General features: G+C 37.9%; 1 protein-coding gene across 19 annotated transcripts in view; it reads left to right on the top strand.

Moving 5' to 3' along the window:
* The window catches only part of SOX6 (SRY-box transcription factor 6), a 380,365-nt gene that overhangs the window by 348,654 nt on the left and 8,630 nt on the right, over positions 1–23,081 (top strand). For 14 of the 19 annotated variants that reach the window (XM_068944941.1, XM_068944948.1, XM_068944949.1 and 11 more), the window contains 3 exons: positions 4–112; positions 16,986–17,219; positions 19,770–19,986. In XM_068944941.1, coding sequence (XP_068801042.1) covers positions 4–112; positions 16,986–17,219; positions 19,770–19,986 — 560 coding nt within the window. The remainder of the gene's footprint in view (positions 1–3; positions 113–16,985; positions 17,220–19,769; positions 19,987–23,081) is intronic. The other 5 variants (XM_068944953.1, XM_068944952.1, XM_068944954.1 and 2 more) reach the window with 1 other exon arrangement.

Raw genomic sequence — 23,081 nt, forward strand, 5'->3', positions numbered from 1 at the left:
CAGGAAAGATCAAGGTTTGAAAATTTAGGCCCACAATTAACAGGGAAACCCAATGAAGATGGAAAACTGGGCCCTGGTGTCATTGATCTTACAAGGCCAGAAGATGCAGAAGGTGAGTTGCAGTTTACTGTGCGTTACCGTGTGTTGTTGAAGGCTGCTGCACAGAATGGCCGTGTAGCTGAACTGCTGCCGGTGTCATAGGTACTGTATAGCTTACATCCCAGGATAAAACTTGAACACTTTTTGTGTGTTCTATGAAGTTGTAATACATCCATAGCAAAGGACAGGTGCATGAAAAGTTGTCTTGCCTGTATCCTCTAAGATCTCCTGAAACACAACTGTTTTTTTCCCCTAGCAACTATTGATTAATTAATATGTTTACATTTCATATTATTAATAAAAGTGTAGGATATACTGGGAAAATTATCTCAGCGAAGCAATATGTGCATGCATATGATTTCACCAGTTCTTAAGGATTTAGCAGCTTGGTAGAAAGTTAGAGCTCTTTAAGAAGGCTGCCTACCATTGCACTCACAAACTATTCAAGATACAGCAAGCACTATTTTATTGACAGGCAGCTGTCAAATGATAACAGAAAAATGTTTTACATTTTCGATATGAAAATGTCTTTTCCATAATATAAGCCTGCATGCATTTTCACTGATATCACTGAGAGTTCTATAAAACAGTTGTACAGTGTCAAGCCACAGAAGTACATCAGTATTTCTGAGGACTCAGTTTTTTCTCTAGCAGGTTTACCGTGTGTGCTCCGGGAGTGGTTGCCGTTGCTATCCCCTCTGCCCCGTGACAGATCAGAAAACAACATGTAGGTAGATAGGACAGCCAGTGAACTAAGTTTAGTGTCTTTTTCAGATAGGATATTACACAACATTTTGCCCTCTCAATTTACCTCTTTTGTGTGAGAATAATTTCTCTTTTTTTAAATGTGATAAGTTCTAGTTATGCCACTGCTCTTCAGAAAAAGGTTAAAATATTTCTAAATCTTCTCATTAATAGCCGAACATCTGACAGGTTCACGGTTTGCTTTTTTTCTTGGATCAAAAGAACAGGGTCGATAAACTTGTGACTGTTGACAAATAGGGTTATTTTCAAATGATTTTGCAATACAGAGACAGAATTTGTCTGATGAAAAGGCATTAATATGCTCTGTATAGAGAAATATTCCTCTGAGCACATAGTCTATTCTGTCTCTGTTACCCCAAAATAAGTGATCCAGGTAAGGAACCATGAATTGTCCTTTCATTTTGTAGTCTGACAACAACAGCACATGTAAGTCTTATCTTTCCTTTACTGTACAAGCAGTGTATGATATCCCTGTGATAAAACATCTTACAGTCCTGATTCTCCTTGCTTGCCAACCTACATACGTTATCTTTAATGAATCTCTGGGCAAATCGAAAGAACTAAATTTAAAAGACACTTGGATGGAGACAGTATGTATACAATGCAGAAGCCGTAAGTTCAGTTCAAAGATTGACTCAGTTTGACAGTTCTTGTATTGACTGACCTATACAAAGGAATAGTAACACTCAAACTTTAATTCAGCAATATATTCCTACTTACTGGCCTAACATCATGATTAGCTTGCCACATGGAACTGGCACATCTGCAATGAGCAGATGCTTATATATCTTGTGCTTAAACATTCTAAGAAGTATTTTATCATATTCAAGAATTCTAGACTCCATAACAATGAGATGAGATGATGACTGGAGCTCATGAATCGTTTGCTAGTCTTTTGGAGGCTAGCATCTTAATCAAACATTTCAGATTTTCCCAATATATACCTTTTGTTTGTAGTATTTCCTTATAAGACCAATAATTTTCAGAGTCTCATTTTTAGGGAGCTATTATTTATAAGCTTCATTTACTCATCATTTTTTGCATGTGATTGGCCACTGTCATATTGTTTCTAAACAGAAAAATATTTAACAGAAAATAATTGAGAAATAACTTACAGATAGATGTTTTGCAATGTTTTGTTAAGGAGTTGGAGATTTATGGACTTTCAAAAGTCCTTCTTGACTAGCAGTTATTTTTAAACTACTAGGAAAAGAAATTCCCATCCTGTGGCAACTTCTCATATTTTCACATGTTAAAGGGCTTTTTTCCCCCCCTCGATTGGGATGAAATGTTGCAACGCATAAACACATACTTACAGATACACTGTTACTGGTTCCTATGACATAAAGTCCCTGTAGATTTTTTGGGTTAGTTCATTTCCTTCAATTCAAACCTACTCTTTCTAATGTCCTTAATTTAGTGTCTCAATACACCTCGTGGTACTGACAGCCCCTCCTGTTACTGGGTAGTACAGACTGAAACACTGACATATGTAACCTAAGCTACAGTGATGTGTGCCAGTTTAAGGACAGTGTACATGTCTTTCTAGAGCTAGTGGGGCAGTGTGAGGCATGGTGTTTTGCCACACGGGAAATCTGAGTTCATGAATGGATTCAGATTTCCAGACTTGGTTTAGCAGCCAAGAGATGTCTCTGGAAAAGAAGTGCTGAAGTGCTGGATGAATCCCTCTGCTGATCTGAGAAAAAAGCATTGGCAAGAGTACAGAACTGAGCTGTGTGTTTGTCCTTCTAGTTGTAGACAAGGTGAACTTAGATCAGTTATTAGCTGGATTTATAAAAGACATTAAAATATTGCTGAAGTTTCATCCCTTGGCAAGCTCTCTAGGAGATGACACTTTCTAGCATGGCATGTCTTAGAGTGAAAGCCCATTGAAGACAGTGCGGCTGAAATGTCAGCAGTTAAACTGTGGCCTCTGACATACTACACTACGCAATAGGCTGTATGAGTCTTCAAAAATATTAACACTTCTTCCTAATTGTCATGAAGCTATCACAGATCTTTCCAAGTTTACATTTTATATGTGCTGATAGTATTTAGTGCTTGTGTACATGTGTCTGTTTCAGCACTGGGCTACTAAGAAACTCGACAACTTACTCCTTGGCCTCTTATTATAAGAGAGCCTTCTTCCACGGTACTGTGTTGCCAAGGTCAGAATCTCAACTGAATGTCAATTTTTCATAATAGCCGTAGTGATAGTTCTTCTAAGACTTAGTGTTTCACATCTTCCCTTCTGTTTTGTCGTCGTTGTTTACTTTTAATTAATCTTTTTTCCTATCTTTTTTAGATCTCATTTGAGTGCAGGTTGCTGCAGACACTTTAAGATAATATTTATATGTTTTGTTGTGTGCTGTTAGGCAAATAACACAATCCCACAGAAAATGAACATTTCTGAAGTAACATGTCAGTGGCCAACTTTTGACCCCCCTATCTTTCTCCATCAGAAATACATCCGGATCTATGAAGTCCAAGTGCTGTCCTGAGAATCTGAGTGTGTGGCTGTTAGATCTGTTAGACAGTGGTACTCCTATCACCAGAATTTAACAAGTTCAGGATTATGAAATTTGCTACATTTGAAAAATATATACTGACTATTTGTAGAGCTTTTTTTTTTTTTTTAATCAGAGAGCTTTATTCCTGAGCCAAGAATTCCAAATTTAGCCCCATTGCTGGCTGTAAACTGTGGGGAAGTGCACTTTGGACTGCACCCTGGTCCCTCGTTCACCTAGACTGAGGGAGCTGTGGAAGTGCACTTCCATTCCCTCCCTCCCTGCACGTGGGGATTTCCAAAGGAAACTAAAAGGTGCAGAGAGATGGCACACATCTATGGCTCATCCCAGCATGCAGCCAAACAGGCTGGATCTGGGAAGTGCCTTTGATGTCCCTAGCTGTGACACAGTCTTTAAGGTTCAAGTTTATTTTATTATTATTATTGAAAGAAATCTCAATAGACTTTTGTATTTCGTGGAATGCCTATGTAATAATATCTAGCATTGATTTCTCTCTACTCCTTATATCTTGTCTGTAACATATGGCAGTGATCGAACTTTTACAGGATCGGAGTCCTGTTCTCCTTTAATTCTGGGAGTGCTTGTGGTGTTAAGTCATTGATCAGAAGCTGAAGCTACATGTATTTTCTTTTTGAATCGTGAATTGTTGTACAAGTCTTGGAATCCATTACATTTTGCTCTGTGCAATTATAAGACATAAATAGGAAAGGATACTGCAAAATGAAATTTAAGATGTAAAGTTGTCCCTGCCCAGTGTGTGAAACTTCTTTATTAGGACTAATAGTAGTTAGGTGTGCTTTCAGAGGAGACGTAGCGTATGAAGTGGTATTCAAAGCTTGTATTATGTGTGCATGTAATGAATGACCTGTCATCTGACTGGAGGCCTGAAAAATCATATGTAAGAGTTTCATATTAAATATGACATAAACTAACATCTCTATTACTTAGCCAGCAGCAGCACTGGACTAGCTATATTAAAAATCATGCTCAGACTGTATTCAAAAACATTGTCACTGACTGACACCGTTCGATGAATAATCCCCAGCTCTGAGAGTTGTATCATTACCTGGAAATCCCAGTTGTCGTGTTAAAATACATGAAACATTTGTAACTAGCAAAATTCAAAAATATGATTTGAGAGCCTCATAAATGCTCAGAGACTGACATACAAAATTAGAAAAAACAATTATAGAAGTAAACAGGGATTTTTTTTTTCTCCTAACCTCAAGATTTTAAAGGAGATCTCAGTTCTTTCTGAAGGTGGATTCGTGATTTTGAACATTTGGGATTGTCGGTAGTGAAATACAGCTTACTCGCATGGACGCACCAAGACAGGCTTGCATCTAGCTAAAGCTGAAACCCCTTTTACAACAAGACTGACGTATATCAGCTGACCAGAGTGTGGCGGAATACAGTCAGGAGCCATAGCTGAACCTTGTTTACATTTCTGGGGACTGGCGGGGGGGACCCAAAATATGTTATCCTACCAGAGAACATCAGATGATCTGAATAAGTTTTCTTGGTTCAGGTTCAGAAAAGGAGATTCTGCTCATAGGTGCTCACTTTTGGTGACGGTGCTGCTTCTTTTGAATCACTCACATCTTATGCTCGTATAAGGTACACAATGCGTACAGCCCCCTCTCTTTTTGTGCTTGTGGTCAAACGCTTTCAAAATTTGTAGGATGTTAAGATTTTGCTCGTTAGTGCATAGAAATCTGCAGAATAGATAGAAATGTTCCTGTTGACAATTACCGATTTTACCTTAGCCGAGGTTGCGGTCTGGTTTCCCTCCGCTGTCGCAGTCAAGAGGTTCAGATTCCGTCAGCACCTGATCTTTGTTCCTGCCGAAGAATTGGATCTGTTAAAATTTGCTTAACTGGATCCTGGGCTGCTTTGCTACTGTCTCACTGTATGACTTTGTAAAAGAGAAATCATCTGTATCCTGTTTTCCCACGTGAAAAATTAGACCCATTGTGAAGATAAATTCAGTTCTATAAAGCAAATACTGAGAAATAGTAGCACCATAAAGCACCGTAAAAGCACCATATTAGCACTAACAATTAGTTCAATGTTCAGGTATTATGTTTATTTATATATTATAATCAGGGGCTAGTGAGTTAAATATTTGGCCTTGCAATTGGCCGTTTGGGACACCATACCCAAAGTCCCTTTCTTCTGAGTTCTATTTTGATGTTTTCATTTGTTTTATTTGTCATGTGATAGTTTTTCTGATGCTATAAACTTGGTGTGTAGCACTTGCTGCTTCTTCCTTTCGTGTTAAATCTGCCAGGGTGTGGTAAGCATGGTCCGCAGTGCTGAGGATAGGCACATACCAGCCAGTTTAGATAAAAAGAATTTAAAATAATATGGAGGGATCTGTCCATTTATATATGTATATTTACTGTATCTGCCCATTAAGCTATTATTTTTCCAAGCCTCCCAAAGATCACTTGTGCTATGAGCCTAGGTGGGGAATCAGTCAGCAAGACATAGCTTGGACTCCTTGGCCTGTGCTTGGTACCAGTCCGCTGTATTACGTGGATTGACTTAGCGCCTGTGTCGTCCTTTTGGCTTTGTCCTCTCTCACTGTCAGTTGTCTCTTAATTTAATTTGCAAGTTCCTTGATTTAAACAGTACGTTTTTCTGTGTAGCAAGTCACTATTTCAGTTGATAAAGCTTCAAGCCTTACCTGTTTGATCAAGATATTTCAGACCATGCTCCAAGCAGGCTGGAGGCAAGCCAGTTGGGACTGGCAGCTGCATAACCATTGGTGATGTGCTAGGTGCAGTACTAAGTGCTAGCTTGATCTTATTAAATCCAGTTCAGATATACATAGTTTTTGGTTTGGACTGGATTTTGGATCTGAATTTGGAGTACAGGAGCACATTTCCTTGGAAAAGAACATATAGCTTTTCAGTAGTAAGCATAAGAATCTAGTTCTGCAGCATTTCAGGTGGCAGATTTGCTGACCATCACCAAAACTCATTGCTCAACATTTGCAGTGGTTACGACAGCCTGTCTTTTTATGTCCATAAAATTAGCACTTCCCATTCGTGTTTGACTTGGGCTAGCCACACTGCAGTGCATTTTGCAGCACAGTAAAGGATTCTGCCTGCCCAGTAGCAAGGGAAATCATGTGGCAGAGAAAGAAAGAAATGGTGTGAGGCTTCGTCACAGATATAACAGGTTTCCAAAGCATACAGAACAGATGAGTGGTTGCAGTGGCAGCAGCATCAGTAATGTGGAACAGTTGATATATATGTGAGGGAGAGGAATGAGCTAACTAGGGAAGCAAAGGGAGGTTGTACACCTACTTTGCAATGTAGAAGCTAGTTTCATGATCTGCTTGGGGAGAAACACGAGAAGGCACAACAAAGGGAGCGAAAGGTTGCTATGTAAGGATGAGGGGAAATCAACTGCCACCTTGTCATGCTCCAGGTTTTTGTCCATCTGTCAAAACTTCACTTTCTCCCTCCCCAGTGACAGAGCAGTCTTCATGACAAGTGCCTAGGTTTCACAAATCCCTTAAGCAAAACCGGATCAACTCTTTCTTAAAGGAGCTCCTCTACCATGTACTCAAAGCTTCAAAATGCTGATATTTGCAGAAAACAATACCCAGTAGTAAATAACTGCTTATACTCAAGGGTGACACAATTCCTTCTTAACTCCACAAAGGTCAACTTTGCCCAGCAGAAGAGGTAAGTGAAAGGGAACAATATTTTTGCAAGCAGATCAGTCTTGGCAGGCTGCCAACACAACCCAGACCTGTGAGGTAACTTGTTTAACACCCTCTTCTGCAGAGCTGTAAACAGCAGGTAGTACATGCATGACAAAGCATCGTCTACTCTGGTGACAGTGCTTCAGAAATACTGGAGGAAAGAATGCCGCTCCACGCCAATATTTGTCACACATAAATATTTGTAATAGTTGCTATGGCAGTTGAGAAGGGAAAGATGAAAATCAGAAAACAGTGAAAGCTGTTTGAAAACAAAGAAGTGTTTCCAGAGAGAATACAGAAAGCTCAAACGCGGGTATCTTTATTCTCCTGAATTCTTGTTTTCATTCCTTGATAAACAAAATGTCCTTAAGTGTATCTTTATTATTTGAAGATGAAATAACTTCTTAATGTCTTAGTTAATTAGATCAGACACTAAAACACGGACTTCTTTAATCATGGTTGCTGTTTTTAACATATAAGCCTCTACTTGATTGTGTCTGAAACTTGAGTGATATGCTTAAATTTTTCAAAATAACTCATAACAGATCAGGAATTTGGGATAAAGTACTTACGCACTTTATTTCAGTTGTGTTGGATGAGATTCAGGGCCTTAACCTGATCTTGCCTATTCTGGGGTAACTCAATGCCTGCAAATGGGATGGAAGTAAGACCTTCTGTCTTTAAGGACCATCCCATCAATTTTCCTGATAGCAACAACTTTATGAATCTGGTTGTTGCCAGCATCTCCATAAAATTTTACAGGGGGAACTCCCACTATGAGTACTGAAAAATCTGAGCTGGGGGTGTGTGGACTGATTTCCCACTGCATTGAAATCGACTCCTCTCCAGACAGTAATATTTAACATACGGTATGGTTCTCACTTTCAGAGTAATAAATCTGGCTGTCCTCCGCAAGTATTACCTTTGGATTTGCAACTGTCTTATGGTATTTTTTTTTCCTACTGCTAAATACAAGGCTTTCTCACTTACTGTTTCTATGCTACAGTAATTGATTCTTTTAGAATAGCACCTTTATTTTAAAAATGATTACAGTGGAATTTCTAATGCTGTGCAAATACCGTTACAATGCCTGGAGTTCTGTATAGGGGTGCCCATTAGCACAGTTATGGTTAAGGTCTTATCACAATTTCCATTATATAGTAAGCCATTATTTTCAGGAATCTAGAAAAAGGCTGTAAAAAGTAACTGTAGGCTGCAGTTTTACACAGAAAGTCTTTGACCGTGAGAAAATTGTTGTCACAACCACTGAAAGCATCAGTCAGTTTGCTTAGCTATTTTTAAGTGGAGGGAGTGAAAAATTAAATATAGTCGTTCCATGCTTTAAAACATTTTTTCACACTCTGAAGTGCGGATACCGCTGCCACTGGTGTCAAACACCCCATAGTCCTGATTCTCAGCTCTGCCCGTGTCTTTGTTGCTCCAGCATCGCAAAAGGAACTTGAAGCTTCCTCAAACAGGCAGTGCAAAACTTGCAGGCGCACAAGAATTTGCAGCTCCGGGGAAGCCACCTTTATATCAGGCTGCACGGAGCAGGGAGGAATCCTGCCCCTCCTCCCCACCTCTCTGAGCCCAGGGAGTGAGGTAGAAATATGAATACGACAGGAAAAAAGCATGGTATATCCTGGCTAAGCATGAGCACTTCACAGAGTTCAGACAAGTCCTCTTTTTTGTGCAACTTTCTATTTCTCTAAATTTACACTGCATTTTCTCCTTCAGAAGCCTCAGCATCCCAGCAATGGAAAAGTGTTTTAGAGCATCTACCTCTCTTCTGCATGGATATGCCAAGTATCTAAGCAAGCATTTAGTGTAGAATTTCACTAGCAAGGGGTCAGTATTTTCTTCATTTTTACTTTGACTTAATTTTACAGAATCAGTGGTCCAAAATGTTGTGATCATTACAGTATTTTCACAGCTTCTGCAAATATGAAAATACTACGCTTCACTTTGGCAGCTGTAGTTACACAGTAAGGGTAGTATTTCTGTGAAGGTAATTTGTAAGTTTTTGTATAAGCCCCTGTTTCATGGCAAATCCCCCATTTTAAATCCAAATCAGGTAAATGCAGGAATGTATTTGGACATTCAGTTGCCCTCTTTGTACAAACAGCTTCCTGGCTTCGCTCACAAATCCCAAATGGGCAGGTGCAGCACATTTGAAAAATTAGCCTTCAGTGTTTTTCCCCATTACTCATTAACATAGAACTCCTGTTCCCATCCTGCTTTTGCTTCTCTCCCTTCATGATGTATCATCTACTAATTACGTTATTAATTATTCTCATATCACATCCCTCCAATGTGAAGGGCAAAAAGAAATAGCATATGCATGCGCATACCCTAGCCGTAGGTCCTTGCCGTCTAATTGTGGATGTGATATGACAAGTGAGAACAGCAAGCACTGGATGGAAGGGAATTAGTTATTTTGATACACAGAATTGCTAGTATTTGCTCGAAGGTGTCACGTTCAATTGTAGACTGAACTCAGAAAATGGGACATTAAAGCAGTGATTCCAAGACACATGTTAAAACTTTTTGGCAGAGTATTCTGCGTTTCATCAGGATCGGCACTGATATGCCAATAGATGGTCAAAAGTTGGGGGAGTTTTGTGAATTTGTGAATTTTGTAAACCTCTCTTTCCACTGTTAAAACCAGTGTCCTTTTATAAACCACATTGTTCTTCAGCTTTTTAGTTCATTGTTTTGCTACATAGGAGCAAGCAAAGCTGTTCATTTGCAGTTTTCAGCCACACCTTGAACAACGCATGCATCAAATATGAGGTCATGCTGCCTTTTTCTCTGTGGTGAATCGCTGTCTGTCATTTCTCCGTCTTAAAACAAAACAAAACATTGACTGAAATATGAATAGACCGTGTCCTATGGCCCTTGCTCAGACAGGATTTTTTAATAACTGTCAGGCATGACTGAGGACTGCAGAATTAGTCCCTGTGTTTTAAAATCGGTTATCCATGTTTTCTGATTGAAATTATGCTGAAATTGTGCTGGTAACACTTCCACTGGCAATAAATATATTACTTTTGTGGAAACATTTTTGTGTTAAATAGATCAGTCCATTCCTCTTCGTATCATTTTGACTTTGAAGCTGATTGATACAGTAACAATAACTAACTGCCTAGTTGTTACCACAACAATTTTTCTGAAAAAACAACTTGCAATATCATTAGAGTTTGTCAGATACGTAATAATAATTATTAGTAATATTTCTCTTGGTTTGGAGTATTTTGTCCGTGGTTTCCCCTGCTATGCGTCTTTGCTTTCCTCGTTTGTGTATGAAATTAAACATGAAATGGAAACAGCACTATCTATAGGGGGAATATAGATCGCAGTTAGACCTGATAGCTGGCTGATCCCTTACTTCTGGTGTCACTGCTTAAGCTGCCTAGTGTTCAACCTCAGTGTTTCGCTTTTTTCTGTCAATAACATCTATCTCAGAGAGGGGTTGTTAGAGTTAGAGGCACCCTCCAAGACCTGTGGAGGGTCTTGATGTGTACAAATGCCACATGACTGAAAAATCTTAGGACACTTACATACCTCCCCAAGTTTACATTAAAGGCCGCTGCTTCACCCCCCTTTCTATCTAGGTGTTTCATGGATCTCCAGAGAGATGCTTCTCATGCTCTTGTGTTCCAGCACAAGTGGGATTATATTGACCATTGAGGGCTTAAGTCAGACCGTAAGCACTAATTAATTCAGTTAATATTCCATGTAATTTAATAGACGATTATATTGGTTTTAGCCGTACTCCATGCCAAATTTCCATAAGGGTTAATTTTGCCATAAAATGTGGTCAAGAAATCTAAACTGTTTGTGTAAACCATTGAGAAAATAGTTGCATTTAGGGGCTTTGATTCCTTTAAATAACGTGGATTTGGGCATAGCTGGCTGTGGAGCATGGAAGTGATAATAGCCTGTTTAGAAATATTGTTTCAGCGTTTAGTATGACCCAAGTTGCAGTTCAGTTTGGAAGGCTGGTGAGCGAGCTGCTGCCTCTGCTTGAGCTGAGAAAGGCTGCTTTGATTGTACACACAGGAGAAGGATATTTCACTGTTAATTTTATTTCCAGTCTTTCAAATGGGGAAGAAGTATATGCAGATTGTGAGGATGGTTGTGACAACTGGTGCTCTGTTTTAATCGAGATGAAGAATTCTGCTTGCATATGTAGAACAAATGTACTAAAAAAGTAAACTCGCTGCCACCAAAACTGAAAACAAGGGACTTTGGAAAATATATGCTGATATATAACTGGCTAGAATTTCCTTCATTTTGCAAAGCCACGAGCCACATGCATCAGCTCACCGCAAAGTCATTAGGTCTTTTTAAACTCAGATGAAAAACATTAACAAATACCACAAAAGGCTTTAGTATGGCCCCTTTGTTCATTCACATATGGCAGTTTATAACTCCTGCACCACTTGGGTCGTGTGTTTGTTTAAGCTGCCTCCATCAGGCCAGCCCTGAAAGAACAAAAGACATCTTGAGCGATCCTAAGCAGGAAATGGGCTAATCTAAACATGGCTTGTGACACTATAAGTAGAATAGAAAGGGGAGGGATTGATTAGTCATTAATGTCCAATTGACTCCATATGGATGTTGCAATAATAAGGCCTTTTTCAGTGCAGTAGCAGAGTTATTGAATTAGAGGTTTATGTTTCCTCAGAGCTGACCTTAGGGAATTCCCTTTTGGTTCTTCTTGTTGATGTTTTAGAGAGAATGGCGTCTCTAATAGGAAAAATAGAAGCCTTATCATAACTGAGCGTTGCATTAATGTAGCCAACCTGTGCTACAGTGTATTCTCCACTCCCAGTGTTTACTTAGCACACTGCTATTTCACCTCTGCAGGTGAAATATTCTAGAGCCCATTTAAATGTTACACGATTTCATGACTCACTCATATATTTCTCAAGTTTTCCCCCTTTTCATTCACTGGTGTGCAATTTCTAAGAAGTGTTGGGCCCTCAAATCCCAGCTGAATAATATCTGTTTAGCATTTGGAATGAAAGCGGCTTGATGAACAGACGCTTTCCTGCAGAACGTTTGTGCCTCTGTGTGACTACAGGCAGCGCCGTCCCGGAGCTAGTCCTGTTTCTGTGTGGGTGTTAGCTTTGCATAGTGATGACAAGACACACCAGTAATGACAATAGTTCGTGAGATGCCCATTTGTTTTGCCTCTCCTGCTGGTAATAAAGTACAAGACAGTCTTTTGAATGTGGCTGGCGAGAAAAAGCAAAGAAGTAAAAGGCAGCCAAGGGGCAAAACAAAGATAAATGTTACCCTAACGCTGCTGCAAGTCACTTAGATAACAACAAAGTAGTAATTTTTGCAACCTTTTCCAAAATGAAATGTAGGACTTTCCTATCTCAAAATAATTGCTAAATGATTTTCTTCTTATACTCTTAACTTTCCAAATCTTGTTGTCTGTCTGTTCTTTTGAGATGTGCATTTTTCTATTTTATTTAAATGTTGTTAGAGCTTTCATAAAGGCTGCATTCATCTATCCACAGGTTAAGAGCACGAAAGGGGAGTGCTAAGCCAATTTTTCACTCTCCCTGTTTTCGTGGCATTTCCGTGTTAGGAGTAACCCACCTCTAGCAGCAAAACGGTCACTTCGGTTTCCATGTTCGTTTGCTTTTGGTCTCTGCAGTGCTAGCTGCTAGCAGTGCTAGTTGTATAAACACAGAGAGGGCTGGATATTTTGGAGGTTGCAAGCTTTAGACAGAAATTGTCATCTCAGCTTAATGAATAACTGATGATAGCAGTTTTACTATTAACTGTAGCCACTTTCACATGAGGAACCTAGCAAGATTGTCTTTATTTCTATATACCCTAACTTGGTGTATACCTACGGAAGATGGTATGCAGTATTTAGAGTAGCCAGAGATTGGATATCTGGGGGAAGTCAAAGGAAATGTGTCACTTCAAACATGAGTCAATGTCCAGGCACAAGGAGTAATTAGGGAATAATTGAGAGACTGATAAAAATCTCTCCCTCTTTACTGTCAGTTCTTTTCTCTTTCTTTCCTCATCTTTTTCCTCAGGCTTCTGTTTGCTTGTCTCTGTCACCATTAGTATTATTTGCATTCTGGTAACATGTAAAGAGGCCCAATCTGAGGTGCTGTTGTAGCAGGTGATGTATAAATGGAGGGTAAAATCCTATCCTGTTAAAGACAGTAGGATTAACCATAATCTGGCCACAAAGATTTCAGAGAAGATGCCAGGAGACCTAGCCCTAAAATTCTTATCGTGTAGAAGGTGAGAAACTCAGATAAATGCAGGAAATAATAAATAAGCAATGTAACAATTGTTACTGTATTTTTTTTTCTTCAACATTTCATTGTTATGAAAATACCTCATCTTTGCCTCTCTTGTTGCTGATCAGATTCTTTTTTCTGCTTTCTGGAGGACAGGGGTTCTTCTTGCCTATGCAGTGTCATTAGAGAACAGTCAGCCTCTTTTGGAAGAAAAATATTGTTTTCTATTACTGTAAGGAAGCTGTAACTTTTTTAGATTCATTCTCTGCTCTTCTTTGGCCTCATATTGTCCCTAGACTCTCGTCCTGAATCCAGCTTTCCCAGAGGAATTACACGATACATATCCACAAAATATTATGACTCTCCTCCAATCTGCTTTTAGCTTTAAATCATCTAAGGCATGGCAAGATCAGCAAAATGTAAAGGATCTAGGAAGCGAGGCAGTCCCCACCCTCAGAAGCTAAAAGTGTCCGCTCTAGGATAGCCCCAGCCTTTAGGCCAGAGAGTAGATTTCTTTGGCAACTCAGCCATTAGGGCAGCCAAATCATACTGCTTTTGCAATCATTTTGAATCCTGACCAAACTCCTAATTCTGAAAATCAAAACCTCCTTCTGTGACTGTAGTATGAGCAATAACGAGCAAATAGACCATTAGTCACCATAGAGAGACAATTGTTTTAATTACCAGCTTCCCTCTCTATTCTCAGCCTTCATTTTTTATTTTATCTATTATTTTTGACTATTATTTATTAGACTTTTCAGAAAACATTCTCGGAAAGAACAGAACAATAACACCTACTATTCTGCAGTTTTACATATCTTTTCTTTAAAAACTTCACAGTTTCTTCACAGACTCTTTCTCTGTCTCAGTCATTATTATCACTATTGCAATTTAAAAAAACAAAAAACACTGGGTAAAACCTGTTGAAATTTTCATGTAGGGCAAAATACTGTTTACATATCTGGCATGATGAAGTACCTAAGAACTATCCTGCAGTTTGAAAGCTTTTTCTTGTGTATTTTAACTTGCAAGAACGCACTGAGTGTATGTGCCTTTTTTATATCATTAGGGTCTCATTTCTAAGCTAAAAAGGTACTGAAAATTTTGGGCTCCCTACCTAGTGTCGTACGCTAACAGAAGTATTTCGCTGTTATACTTTATGTGCAAAATATAATTCTGTAGTTTTGAGATAGTTAGAAGAACATGGAGATTATATTACTTTTAGTTACTTGCAGAAATTCATTTTGCAGATAGTTTTGTGATGGCCTATGGGTCAACTTGCAAGTATTCCCTCAGCGATCAAGCACAAAGAGCACCAGCTCTTTGGTTTTTTTTTTCAAATTGTTCAAGTATGAACTTGCTTAAAGCAGATGCAGCCAGAGCTTCTCGGCCTTCTTGAGATGTTTGTAATTTATTACTCTAAGTAAGAATTGCTTTCTGACAAAACCTTTCTCTGAAAACAGATCATTTACGTTCTCTTTTTTTGACTTTCTACCTAAATTATATCCAAATTAAAAAGCCAGCCTATAATCTTGATATTAGCAAAAGTGTTCTTTGCCTGCATTAGGACTGAAAGATCAGGCCAGACTTGTGTTAGAAAAGGCTAAAGACAAACTCCTTAGCCATACCAAATGAGTGTCTTTGGGAAGGTAAAAGATGGAAGATCATCATATGGGTTTAAACGTGTCCTAGCCTTTCCTTCACTGTCGAGTAGCTGAATAATATATGATCACTTTGACATCGATAATTATTTTCATTTTTTAATTTGTCAGCAACTTTGTAATTGCCCACTACTCATTACAAATTTTATAGTATTTTTTAAAAGATGGAATGAACATTACATGAAATATTTGATCTCTCTTAAATTATATAGCCATCTAGCTCTGCATAATGTCTCAGTGTTGACTTACTATGTTTGCAACTTATTATAGTTTCAAAATAAATATATCCCCTCTAAGAAATTGACATCTGTGAAATGAATGTTCCAAGTCTTCTGACATCGATGAACAGAGCCTCCTTAACCATCAGCACCCCTGAACTGGTCCCCTACGCAGACCTGAATCTTATGTCACTTAGCAAAACTACTACTCTCTCTTGCAACAAAAAGCTTACTGCAATAGCCGCCCTCTGTAAATGCTGAACACCTGTAGCATGGTGCTTAGAACACTATTAAAATATTTTTGCGTCTTATATTTGCCGCAAACCTGTTTTCTTTTGTGTCACGCATGTTAGTACAGAAATTGCCAAATTGGTGTCAGTTGTAAAGTAATGGCGTGGGAGGCATCATAAATTACCATGGTGATCCTCAGGAGAAGACACTGCCATACACGAATGAGTGTTTTGCTCTCAGGGTAATGTATGTCTTCATATGGCCCAGTAGTCAGCATATCGCCCTATGTTGATGGATATAGTCAGCTCGAAACTGCACTACATTTCACTGCACAATAAACATGGCTGTCAACACCATATAAAACAAGATCAATTTATCCTGTCTGGTCAGTGCATTTTAAATGAAATTAATGTACTGTGGACCTGGTGGCAAAAAGGTAGTGTATTAGTTATGCATCCCCTATTTTAGGACTTTTTTCATGTAAATATGTTTCCTACACAGAATTTTTAAAACAGTATAACTAAGGTTTAGTCTTTTCACACTAAATTAGGAAACTGAGCTTTTGCTCAACTAAAAACTTGTGAGCCAGTCACTGAAGTCAGTACATCTGCAATGTTTTATTTAATTTAAAGAGCTAACCTTTTTTTGAAAAAGAACTAACCTGTATTTTTAGCCAAAGTAATGTATATGCCCCAACCTGCAATATTTTACCAAAAGGGAGGCCTATTGTGCTACTCTGTTGTCAAGTTAGCATGCACACAGCTGAGTTGAAGGTGGGTAATGACAGGACAGGGAGTCATTAAAGCCCATCCGACATGGAGAAGCTAAGAATATTAGTCACACTGTTCTGAAGCTCTAGTGTGCGTGTATACGTACCTGTTGAAGGCGAACGGTTTTATTACAGATACGTAATTGAACAGATACGTGATTGCATGCTCCAAGATACAGATCCATCTCAAATTCAGCTAAAGCAAATGTGACTTTAAAATATTCAGCAGCAAACATAGCCAAATGCATACAACTAGCAGCATGTACCTGAGTGTACTGTGTAATTTATTTTATGAAACATTTGGCATGTGCTTCGCTGCTGAAGCAGCGCAGTCATTGTAAATTACTTGTGTGAACAGGTCGACATCAGTTTAGATTCTCAGGTGTAACTTTTATGTTGAGTTGTGTTGAGCAAAGAGAACATATATGCTATGTTAAAATCCCCAGCTGAAACTTTTTCGCGTCTCCAAACCTTCACTTCAGAAATACCAGTACAATTTGGTTTCTCATTCAGATGCTACAGGACTTTGGCTGGGTGAGCCTGACTGATGGCACTGACGTTACTGGCACTCCTTTCTCTCGCTCTCTTTCTCGGACAGCAAAAAGAGAGAGAGAAAGAGAGTAAGGCTAAAATCAACACAGCACTGAAAGCGTTTGCATAACGCACATAATAATGTTTTGCACCCATCTTGTTTCTTCCTGCCCTGACACTCCAGGAAGTAAAGCAATGAATGGCTCTGCAGCTAAACTACAGCAGTATTATTGTTGGCCAACAGGAGGTGCCACTGTGGCTGAAGCTCGGGTCTACAGGGATTCGCGGGGCCGAGCCAGTAGTGAACCGCACATCAAACGACCAATGAATGCTTTCATGGTTTGGGCAAAGGACGAACGTCGAAAAATTCTCCAAGCTTTCCCTGACATGCACAACTCCAACATTAGCAAAATCCTAGGTAAGTGCAAGACAATGAATAAATCGTGATTGCCACTGAAACAAAATTGAGGGCAGCTGAAAAGACTCCGCTGTAGTAGTGGCAATTGGCAGAAGATAGTTGGTTTTGGACATGATGAGGTTACTTATATTGGTGACTTGGGCTAGTTACGTCCTGCTTGGATAGGCAACCTCTCGGATTTTAGGATATATATTATGTTTGGGAGATGTTCACTTAAATTGGAATTACTGAGATTTATACAAATGAAGACTCATGGGTTGTCTTTATTCCCTTACTTTTCCTTTCCTACCCCTTCTGTAACTCTCTTTATTTTCAACAGCAGACTCACAAAATGCTTTCACGACTTAGCAGCATTTAAAAAGAAGGTTGTTTAATTCTGTGGCAAGAGTGTAGCCTGATCCTGATTGCAAGATCACGTTAGAAATCACCTGAACTCAGGAATGCAAAATTAATGAGAGTAAAAACAGTGCTATCTGGAGTAATAGTGCTCTATTGGGAAATATTTTAATAAAGCACAAAATGAAAATAAAAGGTTCGTGTCAGACAGAGCAGTGTCAAACTAGTGTGATCAGGTAGCAAGAAATATGGCACGTTCAAAAGACATATATATGCGTACCTTTTCCGATACAAAATGGTGTTTGATTCAAAATGTTACAATATTCGAAAAGCCTATCAAGCACTTGCATCATACCATTAAAATATTGCTTAATTAAAAGACACTATTGTTATTATTTAGTTGGTATACATTGGGGTGATCAGGGAATATACCAGTACGTATGTTTTGCCACTGTGCAAATAAATTGGCTGACTTTTTAGAAATGTTGCTTTTCTTTATGAGACCCCTCCGGAGGATTAGAAACATACGTGAGAATGAGTGGTGAAATGTTCAAACCTATATTTGTTTTCTGAGTCTTTGAAGTGAAAGACAGATTCTGAATGTAACTCGTAATAAATAAAAGTAAAAATCAAGGTTCATCTGTAGTCATTTCATTGTAAATTTTGAGTTCAAATACATTCTTGCCAAAGGAGTTTCAAAAAACGCATTTGTTAGTGCAATCAGAGGCAAAAATACATAGAAATAAATGTTACTTTGTCCAGAACTTCCAAAATGTTACTTAGTAGTTCTCATATTTTTGTCTACCATATAAGTAAGTTATATGAATAGCCTTTCAGTTTTGTATAAAACCTGCAGTGTTTCAGTGTTGGCAGCTGTAGGGAATCTATATTATTTGTGTGCATTCTGTGAAAAAACTATTAGGAGTATAGTAACTGTATTCATTAAAATGTAAACTTCCAGCATAAATATTTCAGAAGTGCCAGCAATTGGGTGTTTGTTAACCGTGGAATTAACCTGTCAGTATCTGCTCTGCCACAAATAAGTCTATGTCCATATAATATCTGTGCAACTTTTCCAGGACAATGAGAAAAGAGTCTGAAATATTAGAACTGACACAGAGCATTACTGGCTGCGGGTAATATTTATACAACTTTTCCATTTGTTGATGTATGAAAAATCTTGGTAAAAGAATAGCTTCCACCCACGTTTACCACAGCTGTAATCGTTTTATCCATCTAAAAGACACCAAAAAGCTACTCTCTGCATTTCATATCCCCTGAAAAAAAACCTTCTTTATTCGAGTGTTTAGATAGCTCATTATAAACAATACAAGCGATCTGAATACTTTTTCCTCTTCCTGTATACACTATATTAATTTTTTTACTTTTTTTATTGGTGCAGCTTTCAATGAAAGTTTACAGTACTAAAGTGGTGTATATAATTACAAATGTGCTTGCTGCTTTTCTTTTTTTTCTTAAATATAAGTTTAGTTAAATTAAGAAAGTAAAATATAACTAAGGGCAGCTCTGTACATTTATTACATCTGGCCGGAAAATAACATACATAATAGGATTGAAAATAATGTCAGGTGGCAACTTTATGCTAAGCGAAAATCAGAAGATAAGTAAATTTAAGACACCCAGATATCTAGTGATTTTTGTAATTTTGTTGAATCTGTAACGTTTTGATAAATTTTTCCTGCTAAATGGCAAGGTATTAATATCTTTTACTAGGAACGTCTGAACCAGATCCATGTAAAAGTATCAGAGAAGCTTGGGTCCCTAGGAAATGTGTTAAGCTCTTAAAATTAAAAGAATGGTTGTAGACCTTACTTAACCATAACATTATGTGTGCTAATACAAAGGTACAGAGTGTTCACAGATTAAAGCTCATATTATTAAAAACGAAGGAGAAACTCTGTTTTGTGGCATGAGACTGCAATTTTGAGACGCAACTATTAATTTTAAGTGCATCTAGTTATTAGAAAGAGATTTACATATGATAGATCTGCAGCAATACCTGGAAGTCAGGTCTTTCTAATGTGTCTCAAGTTGTGTCTCCAGATCCAAGTGTTGGCTGATGTAAATTGAAATCAGCTTATTTAATTAACGTATTTAAAATTTATTTATTATGGCAAGAAGATGTGTTGGAAAGCGTATATGTTAAAGTAAACCTGACTAACTTGAGTGTTCGCTGATGTTTTGTGTTTATAGGATCTCGCTGGAAGTCCATGTCGAATCAAGAGAAACAACCTTACTATGAAGAGCAGGCACGGCTAAGTAAAATCCACCTAGAAAAGTACCCGAATTACAAATATAAACCCCGACCAAAACGTACCTGCATTGTCGATGGAAAGAAATTGCGTATTGGTGAATACAAACAACTGATGAGGTCTCGAAGACAGGAGATGAGGCAGTTTTTTACCGTAGGGTAAGTACTATTGTTGTAATTGTTTTCAATGTATGGCAGAGACAGAGCATGTTGTTTGAAAACAGGTAGACTTATCAGTTTAAGTTGCTTACTAATGGCATTTAGAAGGTAAGGAATTGAACCTGTAAAATCGTACTGAAAACATAAGATGTATCACTGAGTACGGAACTATCAGCTTGCCATTGAATGCTCATTAAAAGATTGATTGTGGAAGTCTCTAAAGTCAAAAGAAGTTATTTTCCATTAGCCTGAAAGGTTTGAATTATGCCTTTTGTGAGTTAGTAGTAAGCCAGTCCATTCTGGGTTAGTAATGACTTCAGGATCATTTCCTAAACTAAGTCAAGAGCAAAAGAAGAACACAAACGATTATTCCAGTGAGAACAGAGAGTCAGGAGAGGTGGAAAGGAAGGGAAAAGGAACAGGAGCAAAAGCGATTAGATTAGAAACACACATGAATTAATGATATCATATCATGAGGATGCTATGTTTTTTTTTTCTTATAGGGTTGTGGCATGTAATCTTTTTTTAAAAAAAATACATTTTAAGAAGGGTCTTTCACATAGCACATAGATTTACAGGATAGATTTACAACTCACAATTATGGCACAAAAAGATCCCAGAACAGTTTTAAATGCATTGTGTGCTTTTTAACAGTGCTTCTTCTAGTCTTCAGGAGAGAAAGCAGCACTATGAAAAATCTCCAGGCTGAAGACAGAAAAGTCCAGTGAAACAACTGCACCATAGCTGATTTCTCTCTCCTATTTTTTTATGAATTCATCTGTGATGCTCAGTGCTCTCACACAATGTTTTTGGTGGTTTACAAAGAGTCCAAGAGCTATGTCTGCTGCCAGCCCTTCCAAAATTACAATGTTCTGCTTATTTCTCTAATCACAATAGTCTCCTTTTGTTGGGTACTTTACTACCAGATAATTGACCTTGACATCGGTTATGTGCCCTCATTTTTGGCTTGGGATACAGAACTCCTGTTGCAGTCAATTATTTTGTGGTACAGCCTGCAACAAAGTGGATTCTTTCTTCAATCAGTAAATAGAAGTATTTTTGATATCTTGGAATAACCTTCCACTCTACAATCTGACATTGTCTTTTATTCTTAACTCTAATGGAAATTGTTTATTAAGAGGCTTCCATGGAAATAGTACATAGAAACCTGAAGAGGAATCTGAATTTATACAGCACGCCACAAATTGTATTCAGATTGAGAGAATGAAACTCTAGCTCTTGTCTTCCAAAGCAGATTGACAAGACCAAATCATATCTATATAAGAAATCAAAAAAAAAAAACCCAACCCCAAACAGCAGTCTGGACAATGTGAGAATTGTTTCCTAATTCAAAACAGTATTAAGCAGTAGCATTCTATACTTCGAAGGCGCAGGCTAAATAGAAACGTGAATATGAAAGACAGATTTAAGAAGCTTCTAAAAGTGCACATGTAATGAATGATGTTGCAATTTTTTTTAAATGTAATGAAAAGTATTCAAAGTGAAACTGCTAGTGCAACCTAAATTTAACATCTTTATCATACATCACACAGTATCATCACAGTGGCCATGGGAATTTCAGCGTTTTCCAAAAGGATTGCTTCTAATTCATATTTATGCTAAGTCCACTTTGCACTGCTCTACCCATGTTAAAAGAGCTTTAAAGTAAAAGTAAATTATGTTTTTGTACGTATATGGTGATGGCAAAGGACTGTACTAGAAAAAATGGCTTCTAGTTATGGAATTAATGAAAAACGGGGAATGAAGTGTACTGGATGGATACAGGTAAAGTGAGATCCCTGTGGCAGTTCAGTATGTATCTAAATTTTGATTCTGAGGAAATGCAGGTTGTGATTTCTAGAGATTATTTAATGCTTTTCATGCTTTTGTGTGACTTCCGACAGTTGCCCAAAATTCCTTTTTCCCCTAAGGAAATTAAAACAAAATTCTCTGAAGAGACCAAGTAAAAGCCTTGAAAAAAAACAGATCAGGACAGCTTTGTGAACTGAAACATAAAGCTTACGTGGTATCTTTTATTTTACTAGTGTAGGTTATTGAATAATAAAAAGTAACATTTCATCCAAATCGGATTATAGTTAAGTGAAACACCATAACTGAGCCCGTTAACTTCTTAAACTTACTCTTCTTTGTGTTTACCTTTAAAGAGCACACAAAGCATCAGCTGGAACAGTTTGCCTAGCTGACCTTGTGCACCTATCATTTTTCCACTGTTTTGATGGAACAAACAGCATAAACCTTCCTTCATAACCGTGGAGGTGGGAGTTGAGATGTAGTTTCCTTTTCAGAATGAAACAGGAGACAAACGTGTTTTTTAGGACCGAATACATTCTGTGTTTACAGTAAATATGTCAGTAAAATAGAGAACAAAAGTACAAAATGGACTGCAATAAAATCTGCTAAGTGCTTTGCCCTGTTTGAAGTCCTGCTGCTTGTTTTTTTCTTTTCTTCTTTTTTTTTTAAAGAACATACCGATTAAGTTGGGAATAGGTATGCTAAAATGGCAAAAAGTTATCACAGAATGAAAAGGTAAATAGTAGATGTGTAAAGAGAAAGATACAAAGATGTTCTCAATAGGTAGCTAGAGGAAGCTATAAATAGCAAGAGAAAATATGTTCTTACATATCTGTGTTTGGAATTCTCTTCCATTTTATTCTTGTACCAAACATACATATATTGCTTTAGCAATCCAGTAAGGGCTAATTCCTCATGGGCAAGCGATTGGCTAGCACAGAATAATCCTGCCATGTGTACAGTTGGACTTTTCTGAAATTCCCCATAAACACAGAAAGAAAGTTTTATGATGCTTCAACTTTTAACGTGAAAAAAGCCCATCCTGCTGACCGCGGTGAGCAGCATTCTTTGGTAACCGTTGGTAAGACATACTGAAGTTTAGTGATTCTCAATGTACAAAATAACCAGACTTTAAAATAAAATAAGGATATAAACTGACAAATGGCCGGATTCTGTTCTAATATTTAAAGAAAAACTTCCAAGGAATTCAGGGAAGATTTCTTGGAATAAATTGGGCAGGAAATTCATGCTTTTGTGATAAACTTTATATGTACAATAGATCA

Source organism: Struthio camelus, chromosome 5 (assembly GCF_040807025.1).
Source record: "Struthio camelus isolate bStrCam1 chromosome 5, bStrCam1.hap1, whole genome shotgun sequence".
NCBI classification, from domain to species: Eukaryota; Metazoa; Chordata; class Aves; order Struthioniformes; family Struthionidae; genus Struthio; species Struthio camelus.